The sequence below is a fragment of the Otolemur garnettii genome, unplaced genomic scaffold, assembly GCF_000181295.1.
Source record: "Otolemur garnettii isolate 467f Iridium unplaced genomic scaffold, OtoGar3 scaffold00059, whole genome shotgun sequence".
Classification (NCBI taxonomy): Eukaryota; Metazoa; Chordata; class Mammalia; order Primates; family Galagidae; genus Otolemur; species Otolemur garnettii.
Window position 1 is genome coordinate 3656722 of NW_003852454.1, and position 22869 is coordinate 3679590.

Sequence of the window (22869 nt, forward strand, 5' to 3'; positions counted from 1 at the left end):
CAAGTACTTAACAATGGATATTTGATGGTGGTCCTTTAAGTCTGTACCAGGATGGTTTTCAGTTTTTCACTTCATCAGCACAGGAAGGCAAGGACATTGCACTGACTCTAATATTTCATGCTTAGCTCTGGATTCCCTTGGTTTTATATTTCTGACTCTTCCCTCAGTTTCTTGTAGGACTTTATGATTTAATTTAATTTCATCTTATGGCTGGCTTTGGTACCCAGAAGAGTGGTAATTTGTCCTTTAAATTATTCACCCAGGGGAGTCGGTGTTCTTAGGAAACGAGAGGGGAGACCCTATAAGCTTCATCCCAGCAGAAGGATACATGACACACACTGATGCCTCACTCACTTGTTCTTTTTCCACAATACCTTATCTCCTGTGTTCAGCCCTGGTTCCTATAATACCTTGTATTTCTGCAGAACTTTTCACATTAACAAATAAAGCAATTTACAGTGTATTTATACACTGACTAGTGACTAATTATACACCTGCAAGCACTGCAATCATTCTGGACAAACAACATTCCTCTACATTAGCTTCACTGTAGAAAGGTGTCTTAGAGTTGTTTGCGGAAAGAAATTGGGGCAATAATCATTCTTGGCTCTGACACTTGGTTGTTCAACATGAGACCAGTACGTTTATATAAACTAAGATGCACCTCTGGACTTTGTACTTCAGACCTGAGCTAGGGGCTAGAAAGGGTATAAAAGAAGAGAAAGAGTGGATAAATATAATCCTAGTAATCCTTACTAAAATTGTTGATAAACTTGGTTAAAGATATGCAACAACTCATAAAGAACATGCGGGATTGTGGAGACATCTGCCAGGGGGGTATTTGGTATGCTTTATGCAGAACCAAGGCATAGAATGGAGGAGATTGTTATAAGTCTCAATTACTAGAATACAAGATGAATAATATTAAGGGCTACTATTTAATGAGTGCCTGCTGTGTACTAATTTCTTTACATATATTTCATCTAATATCATTGCTTGTTATTTAATCTTACTGTCATACCCACTTATCACACACAATTCAGGTTTGAAGAGGTAAAATTATGTCCTCAAGATTACACAGATGGTAAGAGAGAGCAGGAATTAAAACCTTGGTCTGTCTGATTCTTAACCACTCCATTATCCTTTACTAAGCCTAAGAGAAGGATGACAAGCATACTAAGATGGAAATATCTAGTATGTAGACAGAAGAAGAAAAGGATTCATAGCATTCCATTTATAGGGATGCTAAGAAAATGAATTAAATATTTTCAAAGTTTAATTTTTGGCAATTCAGTGGGGTGGGAACATTGGGGGTGCTCCTGATAAACTGGTGTGTTCAAGGGTTGGTCTCCAACGAATTCAAACAGGAAACAGATGAGTAATCACATTTAAAGATAGGGCAGCAATATAAGCTTGTAAGAATACTAAGCACTAATGTTTGGAATGAAGTGAGTGAAAAATGTTAAGCAAGCAAAATGAAGTCTACATGTTCATGGAGAAGGGAGAACAAGTAAAAAATACTGTATCTTCATTGCATGATGGTCCGTTCACTGGGCTCTGCTGACCCTGGCATAGTGGTTTTAAAACTTTTCTGCAAATGCTCTTCTCTCTTTGAAAGGTAGAGTCTGTTTCCTCTCTTTGAATCTGGGCCAACTTCAGTGATTGGTTGGCTAAAAAGAGTATGGTGGCGGTGACCCAGTGTGACTTACAAGGTGATCCAGCTGCTCCTGGTTTGATACACAGCATTGGATAAATGGAACACCTGGTGGGAAGGTCAGACCTGAGAGTAGGTACCCAAAGGAAAGAACCCATTTCCTGAGGTGGGGCATTCACTCTTGGTAGACCAAAGAACAAAATTAAAGTGTGAGAAGTATCAGGTCTAAGGAGGGAAGTTGGGGTGAAAGATAAAAGTAAGTATTGAGGTCACACTGGGAACAGGTCAGGCTCTAGAGTGCAAGCACTGATGATTGTGCTTTATGAACAAGACAAACAGAATTGGCTCAGGACTGACTGATGTGGTAAGGAATGCCAGGCACACTTTTACATGCAGTACAGAGACGTTCCCAAGGCTGAAGGAGCCAAATAGTCCCAGACACTGAATAGGCAAGGACAGCACTAACACTGGTTTTTAAAAAATAAAATAGGTAAAGAAGCTATTAAAAAATGTGGCTGTTAAAAATGTGTATATGTCTCATAACCTAGATGAGGTATATGTTTCTTAGATACTGAAAGAACTTTGAGGTAAAATAGAAGATCTCCTGTCAAAAATCTTTGAAAAATTGTGACAATTACAGAAGACTGAAATGGGCAAATGTCTTCTTCTCAAAACAGAGGTGAATCCTTTGAACTGCAGGCATGTGGACTTCATATATGGATAATCTTCTAGAACAATTCTTTAAAGAGATGGTTTTTAAGCCCTCAGCAAAGCAAAGGAGTCAGCATGAGTCAGCAAAGATGATGTGATTAGCCTGATTTTTTATATGAATTTCCCAATCTCTAATGACATCATTCTGAATAGGGGCTAGGCACATAACAGTTAGATAGTTGTGGGCCAAGAGTTCTTTCTGATGAACAGATTCATGTCAACCAACGGGTAGGCCTTTAGAGTCCTCTACAGGCTTCTGTGCTTGGTGCTGCATTATCCAAAATGTTTATTAAGGACCTGGAATGAGGTTCTGAAGGCATGCTGACGCAGGCTGTAGGCACTACAAAGAGCTCATCATGAGGCTGAAGGACGGAATTCATACAAAAAGATCTTGATAGCTGGTAACTATGGACATGTTTTAACAAGAAATTTGACATGGAAATTTATAAACTCTTTTGTTTAAGTACCCATCCCTCATCTGCAATGGAAAAAATCCGAAGCCCCCCCAAATTCTACCCCAACAACAAAAGCACAGGACAGAGAAAATAATGGTTTGTGGACATGAAAAAGATTTATCTAAATTTAGCATCTCAATATAACTTAGTAGTGGGATGTGACTGCCAAAAATGCTACTGTGATGGGACATTGGGTCAAAAGAAGTATCTAGAACAATGATGAACTCTGGTTTTTGTTCTGGAACTGGCCTTATGGTTTGGATACTGACAGACTGAAGCACCTTCAGAAGCAAGCAGACATTACAGTAAGGGGACAGAGAATCTGACAGATGAAAAGAGGCTACAGAAACTGGGTATAGATCGTTGGGACAAAAATCTCAGAGGGAGCCTGGAGTGAGAGGAGGATTTAACAATTTAAAGGATTTCACGTGGAGTGGAGGGGAATGGGTGTGGGCTATAACAAAGATGAGTCTAGTTGAACCCTTGGAAAAACTTTCTCAGATCATGCAAAGATGAAAACAGTTTCCTTAAGACAGGAGGAATTCCCAATTCTGGAGGCACTCAACAGAAACAGGAAGGTCATTTGTCAAGGATAGTATCAAAATGATTAAGAATAACACCCATAAAATGATGTTTTATCACCACTGTATCACACTTATTCCTTACAACAGGAAGCACTTGAATGAGGAGGAAATGGAGGATTAGCAAAGTCAATTAAGTTGCCCAAGAATACCCCATGGAACCCAAATCTGCCTTATTGCAAACAGTGCCTGCACCCCAAGATTTCTCAACTAAAACTCTTATTTGTGAGCTTTGATTTTCAGGATTGGAAACTTTATGAATGTTTAAAATAAAAGAAGAGTAATGGGATCTACGGAAGCTAAAGCCTCTGATAAGCCCTCTGAGAACATTAAGTATCACCAGGAATCTCCTGGCCATCAATGAGTTACACATACTGTTTCTCAGTTCAGAATGTGTTTTCTGATGGTAATTCCATCATAGATCAATATTAAAATTAATTTTATAAATGTAACATCTGCTTCTGAAAAGTTCTTTTAATTTTCTCCAACCATTATTAGCACATTAATTCCTAGCCTTTAGAAAAGGTAATGCTTCCTGGATTCCAAGGGGATTAAATTTAAAATCATTTCACATAATTAGCAAGTCTGAATCCCAGAACAAATCTAAATTCAAGTCCTTGAGTTTCTGTAGTGTATTTTATGTCTATTACATCACCTAGCTTTATACATATTCCTGTTGGGGAGGTTCAGCTATTGGTTGATTTGTGTCCTTCATCTGCTATCAAATTAAATCTTCTGCTTTTGTGAACCAATGTATATACATCTATAATTGGCAAATCAGAGGAAATTCTCTGCTGCTTCTATTAGTCTTTTATAAAAAACAACATACACTCAGACAACTATGAATATGGCTTACGTTCAGTTACAGATGAAAATACTTACATTGCCTTTGGGAGGGGTAAAGGTATAAAAGTCCCTTGAGTGTGAATTTGCTTTGAATGAGGGAGTGTCACAGAGCCCAAACAGCAGTAGAGTGAATTAGGAGAGAAATCTCTTAGGGAACACTTTGTGTTTTTGATTTTGAATTGTAGGGGCCCTTTTAATAAAAACGAATAGGTAGCGTCACCTCTATATTCTTGGCCTCTTCTGTTGCCTCTCTGACAAATAGTTTATAGTCTATAATCTTTCCGGTCGTCTTCTCAGTCTGCTGTTTTACACTTCAGTGATTCTGTCTTAGAGTTAGTTGTGTTCTGCATTTGCTTGCTCATCCACACTGACCTCGTTTGAGCTCTGTTTAGTTTATTTGTTGCTGGATGCTACATACCAACCCTTACAGGGACCATTTGACATTATAAACATTCAGTTTATTGACTTTAGATGTCACTGCTTCCTAACAGACCTGTTCAAAAATATCACAACAGGGTTACGCCATTAAAGGGTGAATGCCCCGCTGACTGCCCTCTTATTTTTGGAGCTTTGGAAGTTTGATGTCCCCCCACCCCCCCACCCCCGCTCACCTCAATGTTGATGGAGATATGCATCAATTTAAGAAAATATCTTTTATGTTACTATAGTTTTAAGCTTGCCCATTTTATGCTTTTTTTCATAGTTATTTTGCAAGGGTTTTGGTTTTACTGATGTAGGGGAGCTTAAGCCTAAGAATTTTCTCTCTAGTTTTATAGGTATAACATTGTAACTTTTATAGGCTTAAGTACTATTATAATCAACATAATTTAAATCAATGCTACTAGGGGTACATAAGACTTATTTGTGTGAAAAGACTATCTGGGATACTTCTGTTGCACTTCTGAATGCATCATACAGCATTCTTCTTAAATATTTAGCCTATATTTAAAACTGGTTTGCATTCCATGGCCATGTATCATCTATCGCATTTGCTATGTGGCCTGAGAAAGTCTGGAAAGTATTAAAAGCTCATCATGCATAATCATGAATTGACTGTATTCAATACCACTGCAGAAGAAAAGAGCTTTAGTGACATATTCAAGAATAGCAACATCACATTTTTTCTTCCCCATCTCTGTTGTCTTTTTAAGAAAATTCCACACACAGCATACATATTACATAAACATAGCTTCAACTTCCTTCCTATAAATCACTATTTCCAGACCTTCACTTCTAGACCAATTTGCTGACTTGAAGATATGTATTTCCACCATTCTACTAGACATTCCTACCTGAAAGTTCAACCAGTATTTCAAACCCATTCAACCTGAAATTCAATTCTTGTGCTCTTATTCTAGATCAATAATAATACTTCTAGTCTCTCAAACTCAAAACTTTGATGTTATCTTGCACTTCTTTCTTTTTTTCACCCTCACGTCAGTGGTCAGCAAGTTGGGCTAATTCTCTCTGTGCCTTGTGCCACTGTCTTAGTTTAGGCTTGCACCATCTCTCAGCTTGCAATAGCTGCCTGCTTAACGTCCCTGCCACCAACTACCTTCCATGGCAATCTGGCTTATAAAAGGAGGCACACAGATGATCTCATTGAGAGTCCCCACTTGACTTGCTTCTGTTTACATGGGTTTGGCTACTTCTGCCTTATTAGATTGTGAATTTATTGAAGGCAAGACCTCTGTCTCATTCATCCTTGTGTCTCAGTGTTTAGCAGAGTTTCCAGAACAAAACTGATACCCACTCCATGCTGAATGGGCACGAGGGAGTGGCTAGGAGTACAGGCTTTGGAATTAAACATATCTAGGTTTAATTTCTACCTCCCCTGCCACTTGCTGGGTGACCTTGGACAATTAACATTGTCAGTGATTCTCAATTCTGGATGCGCATTAGGATTACATAAGAAACTTATTAGAAGGGCCCAAATCCCCTCTTTGGTTCAATCAAATCAAAATATGTAGAGAATGGGGCTTAGGCACTAGAAATTTTAATAGATCTACGGGTGATCCTAACACACAGCTAGGGTTGAGAATTGCTACTGTCAGCCCTAAGTTCTCATCTACTTTTGGTATCTTTTTCAAAGGGATTTTGGGCATGTGAAATGAGAGTAAATCTAGCACTGTGCCTGACACACAGTTAGTGCTCAATCATGTTAAAATGGAACTTCAATTTGTAACTTTCTTCCTTCTCAATGGCTACCTCCAGCTATTCTGCCTTCCTTTAAATTTCTGGAATGCACAAGATTTTCCAGCTTTTGTGCCTTGATACTTGCTCTTCATCCTGCTTTAAGCAGACCTCTCTCAATCTTCAAGTCCTATTTCAAGTCACACAGTCTCCAGACATTTCCCTTTATTCTCCACCACAGTATGAAGATGCTCAATCTTTATAGCACTTGTCTTAATCTGTAATTTAATTCAACCATTTACTGGGTGTTTCCTCCACTAGACTATAAGCTAAGAACCTTCCCTGTTTTGTTCTTTTCCTAAAGTCCAGTGCCAAGTGCCCAGTATCTGCCAGTCGCTCAAATGATAATTGGATTAATAAATAAACCATCTTGAAATCTCAAAAGGGCAAAATTCCTTGAATTTTCATGTCCCTCATATCCCACATCGAAGCACTATGACAAAAACAAAAACCTAAAAAGTAGGATGGTCTCTACTGACTAGGAAGACTGCAATACTTTATTTTAACATCAATTGATGGATGTCTTTAATTTAGGTAAAGCTTCCAAGTCTAAGGTTCTTAGAAGCTTACTGAACAGCTTAGTCATCAACTCGTAGGCAATAATTAATGTGAGTTTAACAATATCTTGCTGCAAGAAGACCAATAAACTTTTGCATTAGTTAAGAAAAAGTTATTTTTTTCTAAATTACCTTTTGATTTGTTCTGTTGGGAGGCCACACAACATGTAAAATTAATGGGAAAAAAACATCCTCTGGTCACAGAACTATCAAATCAAATGATAGTTCTAATTACGAAAAGAACCTCAGGAATCATTTAAACTAATCCTTAATTTTATAGATGAAAAATGTGAGTTTATTATATATGATGACAAACACGCTGTCACAGAACCAGAATACAATCTAGGCTTCAAGAATCCTTCACTGGGTGGTGCTGTAGCTCAGTGGGTAGGGTGCCAGCCACATACACCAAGGCTGGCGGGTTCAAACCCAGACCAGGCCAGCTAAACAACAATGACAACTGCAACAAAAAAATAGCTGGGTGTTGTGGTGGGTGCCTGTAGTCCTAGCAACTTGGGAGGCTGAGGCTAGAGAATTGCTTAAGCCCAAGAGTTTGAGGTTGCTGTGAGCTGTGATGTCAGAGTAGAGACTGAGAGCAATGTAGTGAGACTCTGTCTCAAAAAAAAAAAAAAGAATGCTTTGGTGGGATTCCATTGACAAAAAACATTACACCAACTTCAAAGTAATTCAAAGTAGTTGCGATTTCTCAAAGTTCTTAATCTATTTATATTCTGGTATCAATTAATTTAAGATGTCAAGGTTTTTATAACAGAAATTTAGTCCAAATTCATGAGCTTGACATTTAGAACTCATGTTTCATTTACATCTTTTACATGGCAGGCTCTACAATCTGTTTCATGTTTTTCCAATTCAGCTCCAATCAGAATGCACATTTATCTGCATATTTATCCTCAATGCCCATTGAAAGACCAAACTTTTCATGCAAAGTGTCCTCATACCTAATTAAAGAAGACAATGGTCTTGTATTTTTCCTAAAGATGTACTCTGCCTTGTATTGCCATAGAAATGGCTGTACTGGATGTAAGAACCGGAAGAACTGGTGCTATGTGGCTCTTGCTTTTTTAGGTCAGGTCCCTCTTTGCAATAAATAGTGATATATGCCTCCATAGGCTAAATTTCTTCATGAGGATCTTCTTGAAGGTAATTTCTGATTGTACGAAAAAAAGTGGGTTGAGGTAAGCATAAGTGGGACATTAAAAACTCGTGTTGTTTTTTTAAAGAGAGCTATATGTTGGAAAATTCTGAAAAAATTCTTTTTTCTTTTAAAAATTTCTCATCCATTCTGTATAACTGGCCTAGATCTTTTTTACCGGTAGTGCACTAGTCAAAGTAAAGAAGCAAAGGAGTTCATCAACTGACACTCCTTTGCAAAACTGTCATGTAATTATTCTAGGCCCAATTGCATCTAAAAAGTCCAAGACTATTGTAACCTACACCCGCAATACATTTTTGGTTAAGCCAGCCCCCAAACCCAAAAGTTTATCTATGGAATAGCCTAGTAATGTAACACAATAAAGAAAGATTTTTGTCTTTTCCATTTCAGAATAGGAGACAACTCCTTATAATCAACGTCTTTTGACACTTACGTTATGGTTTGCTTATACATTGATAGCATAACTTTCATTCAAAACAAAAGTTCGCCTGTACAATCTCCAAAGATGCTTGGGTTGTTTAACGTTCTAAAAGTATGGTTTTAGATTCAACGGAAAATAATACTTCTGACAAATAAATGCTCATAAGGTTTTGTATTTCCTCTACTTTGGTGTAAACCTCTAAAGCCTTTTCTATGAAACAAGTGCCTCCCAAATCACGTTACCTGGTGGTCCTTGGGGAACGATTTTGAAGGAAAAGCTCCTAAAGCGCTGTCAAACAGAGAGGAACGATAAATATCAACTAAGCTCTTCCTACAGAAAAAGTTTTGACTTACTAGGGGAGGAAGAAGGGCAAGGATTTAAGCCGGGCAAAAGCACAATGATACTGGGAACCTGGTGGTCTGCCCTCCAAAGCCGTCAGCATCAGCCTCCCGCTCCGAAGGCAGCCCCTCTGTGTTGAGTGTGCAGGTGTCAGGGGGCGATTCCCTAACTCCGCCCACAGTTTGGGCGTCCTTTACAACCCTCGACTCCCTGGTCAGCAAATAACAGCTGATCCGGCAGCCTCGTGTCACCCGGCTTGCCCACGCCCACCGCCTGCAGCCAATTTCGCGCAGACCGGAAGCCCTTCTGCCCCGGCTCGCTGGCCCATTAGCCGGCGCTGGCAAGAACCGGAAGCCCTTCTGCCCTGATCCCCAGCGCGCGGTCGCGTTAGCCGCACAGGCGCAGTACCGCACAGGCGGAGTTGTGGGAGGGGAGGAGGAAGAGGCGGAGGGGTTACGGGGGCAGGTCCCAGAAGATGGCGGAGGCGGGGGTGAGTTGGGGGGTCAGCCGGGAGCCGAGGGTGATGTGGTGCTGAAGGAAGCGGCCTGAGGAAGGGGCTCGCCCTCGGGAAGAAGAACTACTTGTGTTTTTGCAGCCTGGGAACCCTGGTGGCAGTTGCGGGGAGCCAGGACCACAGATAGGCCTGCGGGGTGAGGGTCTCCGCTTACCTGAGAGGGGTCGGCGAGGTCCAGAACGGGACCTTGGTGTTGGGGACAGGTCATAGGAGAGGCCGAGGCTTTCGGATAGTGGAAGAATGTCTGAGTGGGAAGAAAGCTGAAGGACGGCGGGAAGGGCGACCCTGCAGGTCTGATGGGGTGGAGGTCGGCGAGCTGTCAAGCATATTGCTGCCAGAACTTGAGGGGCTCGTAGCCAGGGACACAAGCGTCAGTCCAGGGAGGGAGAAGGATCCAAAGAAGGTAGGTATCATGGGCAGGTTTAGAACTCACCCAAAAGATACGGCGTTGGGTGGAGGAGTGGGACTTGGCATTTTGGACTGTAATGAGAGCCCTTTGGAGTAGGTGTGTGGGTAAAGCCAAAGAGAACTCTTTCTTCGCCGGGACCTCGAAGTCGGCTGATAGTTAACTGAAATTTTAGGGCCGCTCGGTAGGAATTTGCAATATGGAGAAGGAAAGCAGTATGGATTATGGGGAAGGAGAGCGGAGAAGAGTGCTAACACTTAGGTGACAATGAACCATGTCCTGCTAACGAAGGAAAAAGTTGTTAAACTGTGGTGTTAACCAGGTACATAGTTGAGGCAGATAAACCGTGGCGAACTTACTGTTTTGTAGGATTGAGGAAGGAATGCTTTCAGAAAGAATGGCTCGGCTTGGCAGCCGGGCCACTGAAATTGGCTGGCATCTGTATCGCAGTAGAGCTGAAGACTGCAAGGGAAGACATGCCCCAGTCTTGGTGCAGAAAAAATAAAAGCGATCAAGCAGAGGCTAGATTGTGTTATCCACCTTTTAGGTTTAGCCCTGATGGTGAACCACTGAATAAAAATGAATGAAGGAAATACTCCCGTTAATGGGGTGCCCCAGACAAAATTTAGTCATGTACTCATCCTGTTTTCCTCTTGTTCTTTCTTTGGACTTTCTGTTTACTACTGTGTTTTGTCATAGTGTGTTATGTCTTAGTTCCTGTCTGTTGTAGTGACCAAACTGTGAGTCAAGTATATTTGGCAAAGAGGTTGCTTCTTTTTAAGCTGACAACTGTTGCTTTTTCAGATGGTCACACTGAGAAGGAAAAGATACAATGCAATTCAGTAATTTAAAAACAGCTCATTTTCATTGTTATCTGAAAATTATCCCCCAGACGGCTTAACAACTCTTTTAGGCACTGATATTTGACATTTAGAAGTGGTAATGGGATTTAAATTGCTCCTAGCTTAATTGTTTCTGTGTTTGGGTTTTAATGATGAGAGGAAAAAGGTGCAATGTCTTTAAGGCAAACGTTTTTTTCTCCCTAGAAGGTTTTAATGTCCCTGGCTGGTGATTCAAATGTGTATGCTTTTGTTTAAGGAGAATTAAACTGTTTCATTGATTTAAGTATCTTTTCTAATGGTAATGCTTACTTTATTTTGAGAATGTCATTTAATTAAGAGAGCAGGTGATGAACAAGATGTGAGGTGGTAATTTAACTATATTATTTATCTAACCTAAGCACCTGAAGAGACAATAATCTGAGGGCTCAAACATAGTTCGGTGACTGCTAATCATTGGAAGATGAGTGATTTTGTTGTTTGGTTTTAGGGGATATTGCAATTGTTAAAATGCAGTGTTTCTTAAGGTTACTGGAAGATTTTGTATGTGTGTTTGTTTTCAAATGCCTGTTGTCTGTTAAATTGTTTCAGTGGCCGGTGTAAACTTTGATTTTTCATTTGTAAAACTCATAATCACTTATAACCCCTTTTTATTTACTGGAAAGTAAAAGTATCAATCCATTAGTAGGCAGTCGTACACCTGTAATACTGTTTTCCCAGTATTTATTTATCATTTTTCAATTGCCATTGCTTGGTTTATTCGAACTATTTTTCTTTTTGATCAGTAATGTACTTTTCTAAACATTGAAGGTCAGGGCTCAAAGTTGAATTTTTCACCTATCTTGTGGAAAGGTAGAGAAGTTTTTCTTTGTGAATTATTAAAAACATTATTTTGGTATTAAGAGTGGTTTATCAATATGACTTTAAAAACTTTCTTGTGTTGGCACTTAGGTTGTTTTTGTATGGTATTTGTAGATGGAGAAAATGTGGTCAAGTAGAAAGAACTTTGGACATGGCATCAGAATGGTTGGGCCTAGTCCTGGTGCTGCCTGGTAACAGTTTTGTGATTTTAGAAAGTTACTGAACCTATTTTATTTTGTAAAATTGGGATTGAAAATACCTGCCTGATTACTAGAATTATTGTTGAGTACTATAGAGACATTGTCCTTTAAGCAGTGTTTTTATGCCAGAGAGATATTTCTTCCCTGGCCAGCAAATTATTTGTCAAGTGTTTTAAATTTTTCAAATGCAGATTTTTCTTAAATTTAGAGAATCAAATTTATCATTTATGTAGGAGAAATATTTAAAGATATAGGCACACTTTAAGAAAATGTCAATGCATAATAAGAAAAACAAACTTCAAAACAAACTTAAATTAGGGGATACTTATTCCTTAGAGTGTTCCGTTTAAAATAACCCCCTTCCCCAGTGTGTGACTAATACTATATATACATGTATTTTTTTGAATTTTGTTGTTGTGTAGTAGGGGGTAAAATAATTTGGGGGAATTTCCTATGCTTTGATGAGTCTGTTCATTTCAGCCATTAACTGTACATGTTCGTGGTAATAAGATCCAGTGGTACAGTCTTGATGTTGTCAATTTACTTGGTGAGTTTGCATCTCATTCACCTTATCTGTAACATGAAAGAAATGTTAGCACACTGTTTCTTAACTTCGGTAGAATAATGGGTTTTTTTTTTTTGAGTACTTAAAGTAAGTTGTGGAATTCTCTTTCCAGAAAAATGCACCCATACACAACTTTCTGTTTTATTTTGCATGATGCTCATAAATTCCTGGAATGGATGATCTTCCAGTTCCCTGCCATTTCTTTCTTTTTTTTTTCCTTTTTAAATTAAATCATAGTTATGTTCATTAATGCAATTATGGGGTACAATGTGCTGGTTTTATATACATTTTGAAATACTTTCATCAAACTGGTTAACATAGCCTTCACCGCATTTTCTTATTGTGTTAAGACATTTATGTTTTACACTTAGTAGATTTAACATGTATTTGTGTTTCCAGTAATTATATACTGTTGTATTATAATGTCACAAAATTAGCTTTTTGGACCTCATTTAAATAAACACCAAACAAGTGTTCTGTTATTTAAAAAAAAACTTTTGGGGTGAGGTAAGAAACTGCAAACAAGCATTTCCAGGAAAGGTTAGACCAACAGGTGTGGCAGAAAAATAGAAATAGTTTAGAAAGTCTCTTCAACCTTGAAATAGAATGTGGAAATAAAGTTCTACCCATCAGTGGGTTTCAGTCTCTAGCAATAAGTGCCTTCCCTGAGGGCGTTTGGAAATAAGGTGGGGACAATTTTGGTTAACACAAATGGAGGAGGGGATTTAGTGGGTGGGAGCTGGGAAGCTAAGTGTTTTGCAACGCTTAGGACAGTTTTACACAAGGAGGAATTGTCCTGCCTGACATTCTGATGCCCTTTGAGAAATGATGGCAAGTGTGGGGTGGTGGCTTACACAACTGAAATAGCTTTTTAAAACCAAAATTATTTTGGTCTTTTAAAAATATTATTAAATGTAAAAAGTGCTTTGCTATTCCGTTTTGGACAAATTTATAGACATAAACAAATGTTTTATTGGAGTAGTTTGGGTTACTCAAAACACATACCCGTCCTCTACGTGCTTTTGTTAGCAGCACAGTGGGGGATGGTTGCTGTGTCTACTAGGATTTGAGGAAATGAAGAGCCAACTATCAGTCTTATATCATGTGTAAGTTAGCCATTTTTTTACTTTAAAACATCTTTTTACATCTTAACCTAGTAGTTTTAAAGAAAATTTCAAGGTTATTTGTACATTTTTTCCTGTTATCTCTGTGCCATTATGCCATTGCCTACTTACATTGGCTTAGTATCGTAGAATATGCTCTAGAGTTAAAATGGGTTTTCAATGTCTGTACTTCTCTTCAGTAACCAGACACCTTTATGTAGACTTCATGCCAAGAAAGAAGTCTGAGTAATCTAAGTGGAATGAGACTTGAGGTATAGACACAAGCGTGTCTAACCTGAGGTCCGTGGGCTGCCTGCTGATTTTGAGGATGTTTTTTGCTTATCTGTGATGTTGGATAGCACAAAAAGTGTGCAGGGACCTTTTTTTTTCTAATTAGGTTTTGTTAATATTTTTGTATTTATTGTGTGGCCTAAGACAACACTTATTCTTCTAATGTACATCACAAAAGAAAAAAGGTTGAACACCCCGGAAAAGGAAAGGATAGATTAGACCTGAGGTAAAATTCTAGTTCTAATGCTACATGTCATGTGACCATAAGCAAGTAAATCTCTTTGATTTAGCAGCTTTCATCTGTAAAACGAGGAAGATCATTTCTATCTTTAGTATTATTTTGAAGATTAGAGTTACTTCTGATCTGTCATGGAGTAGGCCCCCCATAAATGGGTGCTCCTATCAATAGTGATGATAATGATGAAGAATTTTGTAGCTACTGAAACTTTATAAAAATGACCAGAACATGACACACTAATGTGTCTGGATATCACAGTGAAGACTAGTCTACAAGGGCCAGGTCAGGAGGAGATGTTTTCTGGGCATTTTCAGTTGGATTAGAGTCTATTTTCCTGTGAACCAGCTGTACAAAGTACTGTTTTTTCTAGTCCTCCAAGCCACAGAGCTTAGTTGTACTATAGACTAAATAAGTAGGTTTGTCAGCACTAGCTTGGGGACAGAATTCTCCTTGAGTGTTGGGCACAGAGCTTTGCATGTTTCAGAGGCTCAGTAAAGTCTATTAGTCTGTGTTTATCACATGGAACTGATAGGCTGTGACCGTTACTAAACATTCTCATTTTTAATAAATTACACTTGGGTTTTGTTCCAAAATTCATTTGTAAAGTAGTTTGAGAATTGGAAATCTAAGAGAAAATGTGTATATTTTAAATGATAATTAGGTGCTCTGTTTGCCTTCAGGAAGGCCTGCTTAACCCTATATAGCTTGATTAAGAAAGAGCTGACACAGTTTATTTGAACAAATGTGAAAACATGGAGCTGCCGTCATGGGCTAAGCAGAAACCTTTCAGTTTGCATAGGCATAATGGGTGATATAATAATGAATAAGACCTACATAAAAAGATTATAATCCATAAAGCAACTATACTTTTAATTATAAGGTAGCCATTATAAGTGCTAATCTAAGGTTTTAAATAAACTGCTTTGGGACTCGAAGGAAATATTATGTACTGGCTTGTGAGGATGCCCAAGATGTTTTGTTGCTGTGCGGGATAAAAGTAAATTACAAAAATAGTCTGTGCAGTATTTTCCCATTTAAAAACTGTCAGTATTCATAGAAAACATGTAAATGAATATGTGACATTGGGGAGGCTAAATCATGGTAAGAATGATGGTTTTGGAGTAGACTGCATGGATTTGAATCTTAGCTTGGCCTCTTACTCGGGGGTATGGAGGTGGTCACGTGACTTAACCTTTCTTTGCTGTTTTTGCCTCACCTGTAAAACAAACAACTGCATGTACTTAGGGTTGTTGGGAGAATTAAATGAGCTACCCACCACCTGTGAGGTCCTTGGCCCAGTACACAGAGAAGGCCTCCAGGCTTCGACATGCCCAGAGAAAAGATTGTTTTGGCAAAATGGGTGAACAAATACCTAGACTGATTATAGTAGCAAGGTTCTGGGTTTTAAGAGTCAGGGACCAAGTGGATAAAACTCCTTAGAATCTGGCCGTTAGGCTGCTTTTCATTCTCTTAGCATCCTTTCTTCTGCTTCTTCCTCTAGTTTTCTCACGGTTGCTCCCAGGATTGTCACAAGGACAGACTGAATTGAGGCAAGGGTGGGACATAGCTGTGGTGCTGGGGAGAGTGAGTCAGATCTGGCTGCTGTGGTTAGGGTAGGTGTACATGTGTGCTTGGTGGTCTGGTTTTTATAGAATGCTTTTGGGCAAAAATGTAAACATATAGATATTAGACATTAAAAGAGGTCATTTTGTTCTCTGCAGAGGTTGTTCTTATGACCAGATCACCTTCTGTTGTGAAAAAATACAATATCTTGAGTCAAAATATGTTGGTTTTCTGTAAAATAGAAAATACTCTTTTGTAACCCCTAGGCTTGAGATGTAGGGAGAACTGGGTTTGGTCTTCCAGATTTGGGTGGAAGTGTGTCAGATTATCTATTTCTCTATTTTCTGAGGTGGGGCAACCTGCTTTTACTATTATTCTAAATTTCAGATCTTTTTAGGTCACTTATTCTGTCCTAGTAAATGTTAACTGTAGCAGTTTTTTTTTTTATTACATCAGGTATATAAAAATACCTTTAAACCTTTTCTTATTTAGTGAATAGCAAATTTAAATAAATAAGTATATTGTCATTACATCACTTGACTTTAATATTAATTAGCTCTGAAATCAGGGAAATTGTAATAATTATATATTAGACATGTATTGATTTCTTTTTTCTTATTTCTTGCAGGATTTCTGGTAGGTCCTACTTTAGGACGAGATGTGATGGTACTGTTGAAACACGTTGATCTGCTTTGATTCACAGACAGTTGAGCTTTTCAGCTGGGAAGCCTTTTTTTTTTTTTAACAGCTTACTGAGCTTATGAAACCATGGCAGAAGGAAAGACAGATTCACCTGGTCCAAAGAAGTGTGGCCCGTATATCTCATCCGTCACTAGCCAGAGTGTGAACTTGATGATTCGAGGAGTAGTGCTTTTTTTTATTGGAGTATTTCTTGCATTAGTATTAAATTTACTTCAGATTCAAAGAAATGTGACACTCTTTCCACCTGATGTGATTGCAAGCATCTTTTCTTCTGCATGGTGGGTACCACCATGTTGTGGCACAGCTTCAGGTATGTGTAGGATGTTTCTGTAATATGTAGAAAGAAAACAGGGTAAATGAGTGTGGATATTGTCTAAGCAATAAACTTTTAAAAAATATCACCTTTATTGAAGTATAATTTAGATACAGTACAGTGGACCTGTTTTAAATGAACAACTTGATGTGTTTAGGCAAATGCATATAGTGATGTGGTCAGTGCTACAACTTAGCTATAGAACATTTCATCACTCCCCCAAATTTCTTTATGTCTTCTTGCAGTCCATTCCCCACCCTCAGCCTCAGCTACCACTGATCTAGGTTATGCTGCCATAGATTATTTCTGCCTATTCTAGAATGTAATACACATATAAATGGAGCCGTAGAATATGTACTCTTTTGTGTCTGGTTTCTGACTTATGAACTTTTAAAATTTAATTCTAAAAACAGTCCTTAGGGATGAAGCCTTTAAACTCTTTACTTTTGTCCTTTCTTCAACTTATCTCATCTAAGTTTTAGTTTAAGTTATTTAGCTGGTCATCACTGTGGTTTGAAGGATTTGATGTGTGCTCTGTGGTCTTGCTTTTAAAGTAGAGAACATGAAATAATGGAATAGTTTTATTCAAGTTCAAAACTTCATGTTATATTTTTTAGATTTTTGTATATGCTTTTTTTCCTTAGTATCTTGTTTATTTTTATTTATTTATTTATTTATTTATTTTGAGCTAGAGTGTTAATTGATCACCCTTGGTAGAGTGCTATGGCATTATAGCTCACAGCAACCTCAAACTCTTGGGCTCAAGCAATCCTCTTGTCTTAGCCTCCCTAATAGCTGGGACAATAGGTACCCACCACAACGCCCGGCTGTTTTTCTTTCCTTTTTTTTTTTTAAGAGACAGGGTCTTGCTCTGGCTCAGGCTGGTCTAGAACTCCTGAGCTCCTGCCTCAGCCTCTCAGAATGCTAGGATTACAGATGTGAGCCACCACATCTGGCTGTATCTTTTAAATGTACCTTAAGAATAGTAAGTATTTAAAGAGATCAATAAAGTAGCCTCTCTTTGCTTAAAATTGTTATTATCCTGTTATTTACTTTAACCTTTTTTGGGGGATGGATGTTGTATAATAGATAAAGCAGAGCATTTTAGAATGCTTTGTAGAAACCACACTTCCATGATGGATTGCTCTTTAGCTTTTTCTAATGACTGAGCTCAATAAATTAATACTATTTTATGTAACAAAACGGTGGAAGGAAGCTATAATCATGTGGTGGAAGATAATTCTGATTAAGAGAGGAAATTGCTTTTTTGATAGCCATTTGGTGTCCACCCTTAATGTGAATACCTTGCAACATAATGTAGGTACTTCTTAGCTTACATCCAAGAGCTGGAGGTCAAAGGGCAAATTTGAAGGGTGAGGTTGAAGTTATGAGATGTTTTAGAATAACCACATGAAAACTACTAAACAATTACATAATCTTGTTGCATGGATAAAAGGGCATTATTGTAGTATGGTTTCAGTGTCGTTTATGTGTTGATGTCTCAATATTACAGTATTAACATTAAAAGAGAAGTCATGAAGGTAGTGACTCCTAGGTTCCCTAGGGTTATCTCCTCCAAAAGAATAGGCAAAATAGTCTAAACAAAAAGAAGAAAGCATAAATTATATATTATCACTCTGCTGTATATGCTTTTGGTTCTTATGCATTTTCCTTTCTTTCGTTTAAACTCAGAAAAGAAAAATAAAGTTTTCTCAACAACTTTTTCTAGTTCTTTGTTTATTTTCTTCTATGGTTTAGTCTCTCCCTGGCTGCCGGTGGAAGGAAGCATTTGGGGACATGGAAGAACAGGTCTTTTCAGGATAAACAAAAGCAAGGTTAGAGAAGGGAGACTGTTGCTTATAGAATGTTTGCTAATATGCCAGGACCATCACTTAACCCCGGGGCTCTATTGGGCAACTTTGGGAGAGAGAGATTTGGCACCATGTCTGTTTTGGGGGGATGAGGACACAGAGATGTAGAAGTCAATGAGCTTAGAGTCTTTGAGCCAGTGAGTGGTAGGAGTGGGCTCAAATGTCACATGCTGGGGAAGGGGAAAGAGGGAACTACTTGTACTTCCCCTGCTCAGGATGCCTCTTTTCAAGCCTCTAGACAGGTGGCAGAGTGGGAGGGAATTCACTGGCATGCATTTTGTGTTTTGGGTCAGGGCAGTAGAACCTAACTTAGGTTTCATCGTATCTCCATTATGGAGAGAAAGGGGCTGCATCTGCCGCCTGATGCTTCTGCCTGTGTAATATGGGCACTTTTACCACAAACTTGTATTTTATGAAGGAAAATTTCAGATGCTAACATATACTACAGTTCAGCCACTTTGTCTCTACTTTCCTTCTCATTCTCAGCCACTAGGTTCATCACACAAACTTCATAGCTTTTCTTTTGGGGATTTGTATTCACATTTCTCGCTGAAGTATTTCTTCTGCAAGCAGTGTGTACCATAAGGAAGTAGAGCGGCATTAGGAAATCTAGATTCCAGTTAACTTTGCTACCAATTTTGTTGGGTAAGTCATGCGTTCAGTAGATGAGAGTGAAGATAGCAGATTTGTAAGAGTTGCCTAAGTTAGAAAATGGATTCTCGCGTGATCTTTGCTACTCCACGCCCCTCATCATCATTTTAGGGAAACTATCAAGGGAAAAAAAGTTAATGATGTAAGAAACAGTGGGTATGAGTTTGGGTGTGTATGTAGTGTGTGTATATTCTGTGTGTATGTGTTAGTATGCACTTTCAAAACCTTTCTATGTTCTGAACCATCTTAAATCAGAAAAAAACTGATAATTGTCCTGTGATTTTCCTCTCAGACCCATGTTCGTAGACTGAGCAAGTCCCCTTTGGAGGGCTCTGGAACCCGCACTTCCTGTGTGTAAACCAAAGGACTCCTGGGTATTTGCTGCCTTTTCCTAGAGCACAGTCCTGGAAAGTCTGCCATTGGTGCTTCTGGGGGGACGATTAGTCAAGAACGCTAGTAAACTTCTTTTGGTCTCATTTTCCTTTTCTTAATTTCCTGTTTTTAGTTTGATAATGCTGATGTTATAAGGCAACAATTCACTGGATTTGGAATTGGAAATCCCTTGAGCATTATTGGGGGCCACAAAGGAATCGAAAGAATAAACAGAAAAAAGACAAGCTATGTGGGTAAAGTCAGTAAAGAATTTGCCTCAAAAATCCCAGCTAGCCAGGTTATATCCAAAGCTGTGAAATTAATATCTAATTTGAAAAGAAATCTTTCCTGTTGAGCTGTTCAGTCAGTTACTGCGTTCACTCTCAGAGAGCCCTGTAAGCGTGCTGCCTTTCTCTCATCTTCCCACAGCCAGTTTCCGAATTCTGCATGTTTCCTCTGTCTCTTTCTTGGTCCAGGCCCTGGAGCATGGTGCTTGCAGTCTTTAGACTTTCTCTTTCTGCCTCTAATTTTGTACACACACCATCCCACCCCTTTGTGTTGCATACTCACTGCTTCTCTCACTGGTACAAAGGAGAAGATACTGTGTTCCAGATTGCCCAGTGTCTTCAGGGTAAGTCTCTATGATTATGGCCTTTGCCTGTGTTTCTCTTCTTCAGAGTCCTTCTGGACTGAAGCTTCCTCCTTTCATGCCTAAAGCTTACAGTTTTCTGGTAAGGCTGTTTTTAGTTGTCCATGCTTGTCCTCAAACACCTCCTTTTTTTTTTTTTTTGAGACAGAGCCTCAAGCTGTCCCCCTGGGTAGAGTGCTGTGGCATTACAGCTCACAGCAACCTCCAACTCCTGGGCTCAAGCGAGTCTCCTGCCTCCGCCTCCCAAGTAGCTGGGACCACAGGCACCCACCACAACGCCCGGCTATTTTTTGGTTGCAGCCGTCATTGTTGTTTGGCGGGTCCGGGCTGGGGATTTGAACCTGCCACCTTAGGTGTACGTGGCTGGCGCCTTAGCCGGTTGAGCTATAGGCGCCGAGCCCAAACACCTCCTTTTGCTGAGATAGCTGCTTCCACAGCATTGACTGCAGAATGTTTCTGCCCCAAGGGTCACTTCTTAGTAAAACTTTTCAGACAGCCCAGGACTGCCCCGCCCCCAGCACCTGCAGGAATACTGGGACTGCTCTGTGTCCTGTCAGCACTCCCCTAATGTAGGAGAATATTTAATTGTTTCTGTGGTCACTTTGCAACTGGAATCATGTCTGTCTGTCTTATCAAGTCCCTAGGAAATCCCAGGGACTACTTTCATTGTTAGGGCTTAAGTATTTGTTGAAGAAAAACATTATTCTTTCTCAGTTTTCTATGAAAGTATTTTTCACAGAAATATGAGTGATTTTGTTTTTTTAGTTCCCGTTTCCTTGAAAAATACCTGCTTTAAGCGTGTTCCCCTTAGTGCCTTACTGCATCAAGCACAGTCCCATGGAAAAGCCATAACCTACTATGGATGTTTTACAAGCTTCTGTGTCTAGTCTTGGTGGATTGTAATTAGTCACTGATAACCTAAAGATAACACAGGAAGTGCGATTTTGCATCAGAGAACCATCTGATCAAGCAGGACTGTGTTTGCATTTGATTTTACACAGGCATGATTTTAACAGTCTCTCTTGCTAATAGAAGTACAGGAGAGGAAAGGAATCCCAGACATGTGCTCCTGAGCTCTCAAACAGAAGAACCTCACAGTGCTGTATGTATTGCTGTCAGACTCTGCCATGCCTTTATTTAAAAGAAAGAAAGAAGATATTTAATGGGAAGTGACAAGCTCCCTGGAATTCTCTTTCTCAGTGAGCAACTGAGAACCATGCATACTCAATGGATTTGATTTTTACTGGCAAATCCCAAAGTTGGCAGAGTGGCAATTTAAATTCCTTTTTGTGTTTTTGCTTTCTCTCCTCAGTTGTCTCTCACTTACAAGTCTGATATCACATGCATCAAAAGATAATCAATTTTACTTATTTATGTCTTTGCACACACGTCAGTATTCTCTATGTGATAATTCTTTACCTTAGCATCAGCTGCTGTGCAAAATTGACTTGGAATGCCTGCTCTTAGTTGATTTTTACTCAACAACATAGAGGGAAGAGAGGGTAATGATAGATAAACTGTTAAGTTTGGTGACCCATTGAGAAGAAAAAAAGGTGATATTAGATACATTTCAACTGTTGGGCGTGCTTTTTGCCATTTTAATTGTGCAGAAATTTAAAAATGCTGTCAGTGCCACAGGATTTTATAGTCTTTTAAATAGGAATATAATGTGAAACTTTAAAATTTACTAATAACTGTTAGAGCTAAGCATTGCTGAGACACGTTGTTAATCTCTGGACGGTCTATACTCAGCACTCAAATGAGTTGTGGACTAGAAGATGCATACAGAATTGCAGCATCTTATCTCCAGATGGAAGGGTGGTCACATAGTCTCTTTAGAATGCTGCACCATTGGTCTGCTGGCCTGTGATTTTTGATATTAATTGGTTTCTGCTTTTCTTTGAAGACTGAATGCATCCCTTGTAGGAGACAGCCAGCCATACCAGGTGGGGGAAGGGGCTCCCAACCCTCAGACACTTAAATTTTGGTACAATAATTTCATGATACATCGTAGGTAGTATTGGATATCTGAAACATGATTTTTAACTGATCGGACATTAGCATCTTTATTACCAGAATGGCAGCATAATCATTTTGTCTTTAGGAAGATTAGACAATCAAAGCTGCCTAGCTATTTCCTGTTAAATTTAATCTGTGGAAATAAAATTTTCCTTATGATTTGCTGAAGAATGTTTTGGATCATTAAATGGTCTTTCTAATGACTAACTTAGCATTTAAAATCTTCTCCTACTACATGAATAAAATGTAGAGGTTTGACAGATATTTAAGTTAAGAATTGGATGACAATATTTTGGGACTTAATCATAAACATGTTGTATACAGCTATTTGTAATTAACTACAAATTAGCATTCAAGTTCTTTCTAAAATTAGGAGATAATACTAAGATGACTTCTTCTACCAGTGGGTTTAAACTTTAACTGAAAATTTATAATTTCTATAGACCTTGTTTCCTACATTTTTTCTATGTGCAGAATGAGTCTTATGTGTAGATTTCTGTTTCAAGTTTTCCTGCATTGATAGCATGACCTACAGTCTCATTAGAGGGCCTGGTTGGAAAGGAGGGGCAGGAAGAGAGGCTAGACGCAGAAGCTTGTAGGGGTGAGACTGATGTACCTAAGAGGCCAGCCAGAACTATTGGAACATTGTGTGTTGTACATTTGTTGCCTTTAATAGTGTATTTTATGGTTTTATAGCTTCGAGAATTTTGCTTCACTGCTAACTGGTTTCATGCTTTTTATGTCTCAGAGATAGCAGTAGTAGAAAAGCAGCATGAGTCAC

At 38.9% G+C, this 22869-nt stretch overlaps 1 protein-coding gene and 1 long non-coding RNA gene across 7 annotated transcripts in view; one reads left to right on the top strand and one right to left on the bottom strand.

Annotated features, from left to right (window-relative positions):
* LOC111726270 overlaps positions 1 to 9668 on the bottom strand; it is a 21701-nt gene extending 12033 nt beyond the window's left edge. Inside the window, exon 1 of the long non-coding RNA XR_002774081.1 lies at positions 9600 to 9668. This is a non-coding gene — a long non-coding RNA (uncharacterized LOC111726270). The remainder of the gene's footprint in view (positions 1 to 9599) is intronic.
* The window catches only part of INSIG2 (insulin induced gene 2), a 20921-nt gene continuing 7350 nt past the window's right edge, over positions 9299 to 22869 (top strand). Inside the window, exons 1-3 of one of the 6 annotated variants that reach the window (XM_023514797.1) lie at positions 9434 to 9581; positions 16140 to 16147; positions 16260 to 16523. In XM_023514797.1, the coding sequence (XP_023370565.1) occupies positions 16280 to 16523 (244 nt within the window). In that variant the 5' untranslated portion in view covers positions 9434 to 9581; positions 16140 to 16147; positions 16260 to 16279. The other 5 variants (XM_023514796.1, XM_012806890.2, XM_012806889.2 and 2 more) reach the window with 5 other exon arrangements.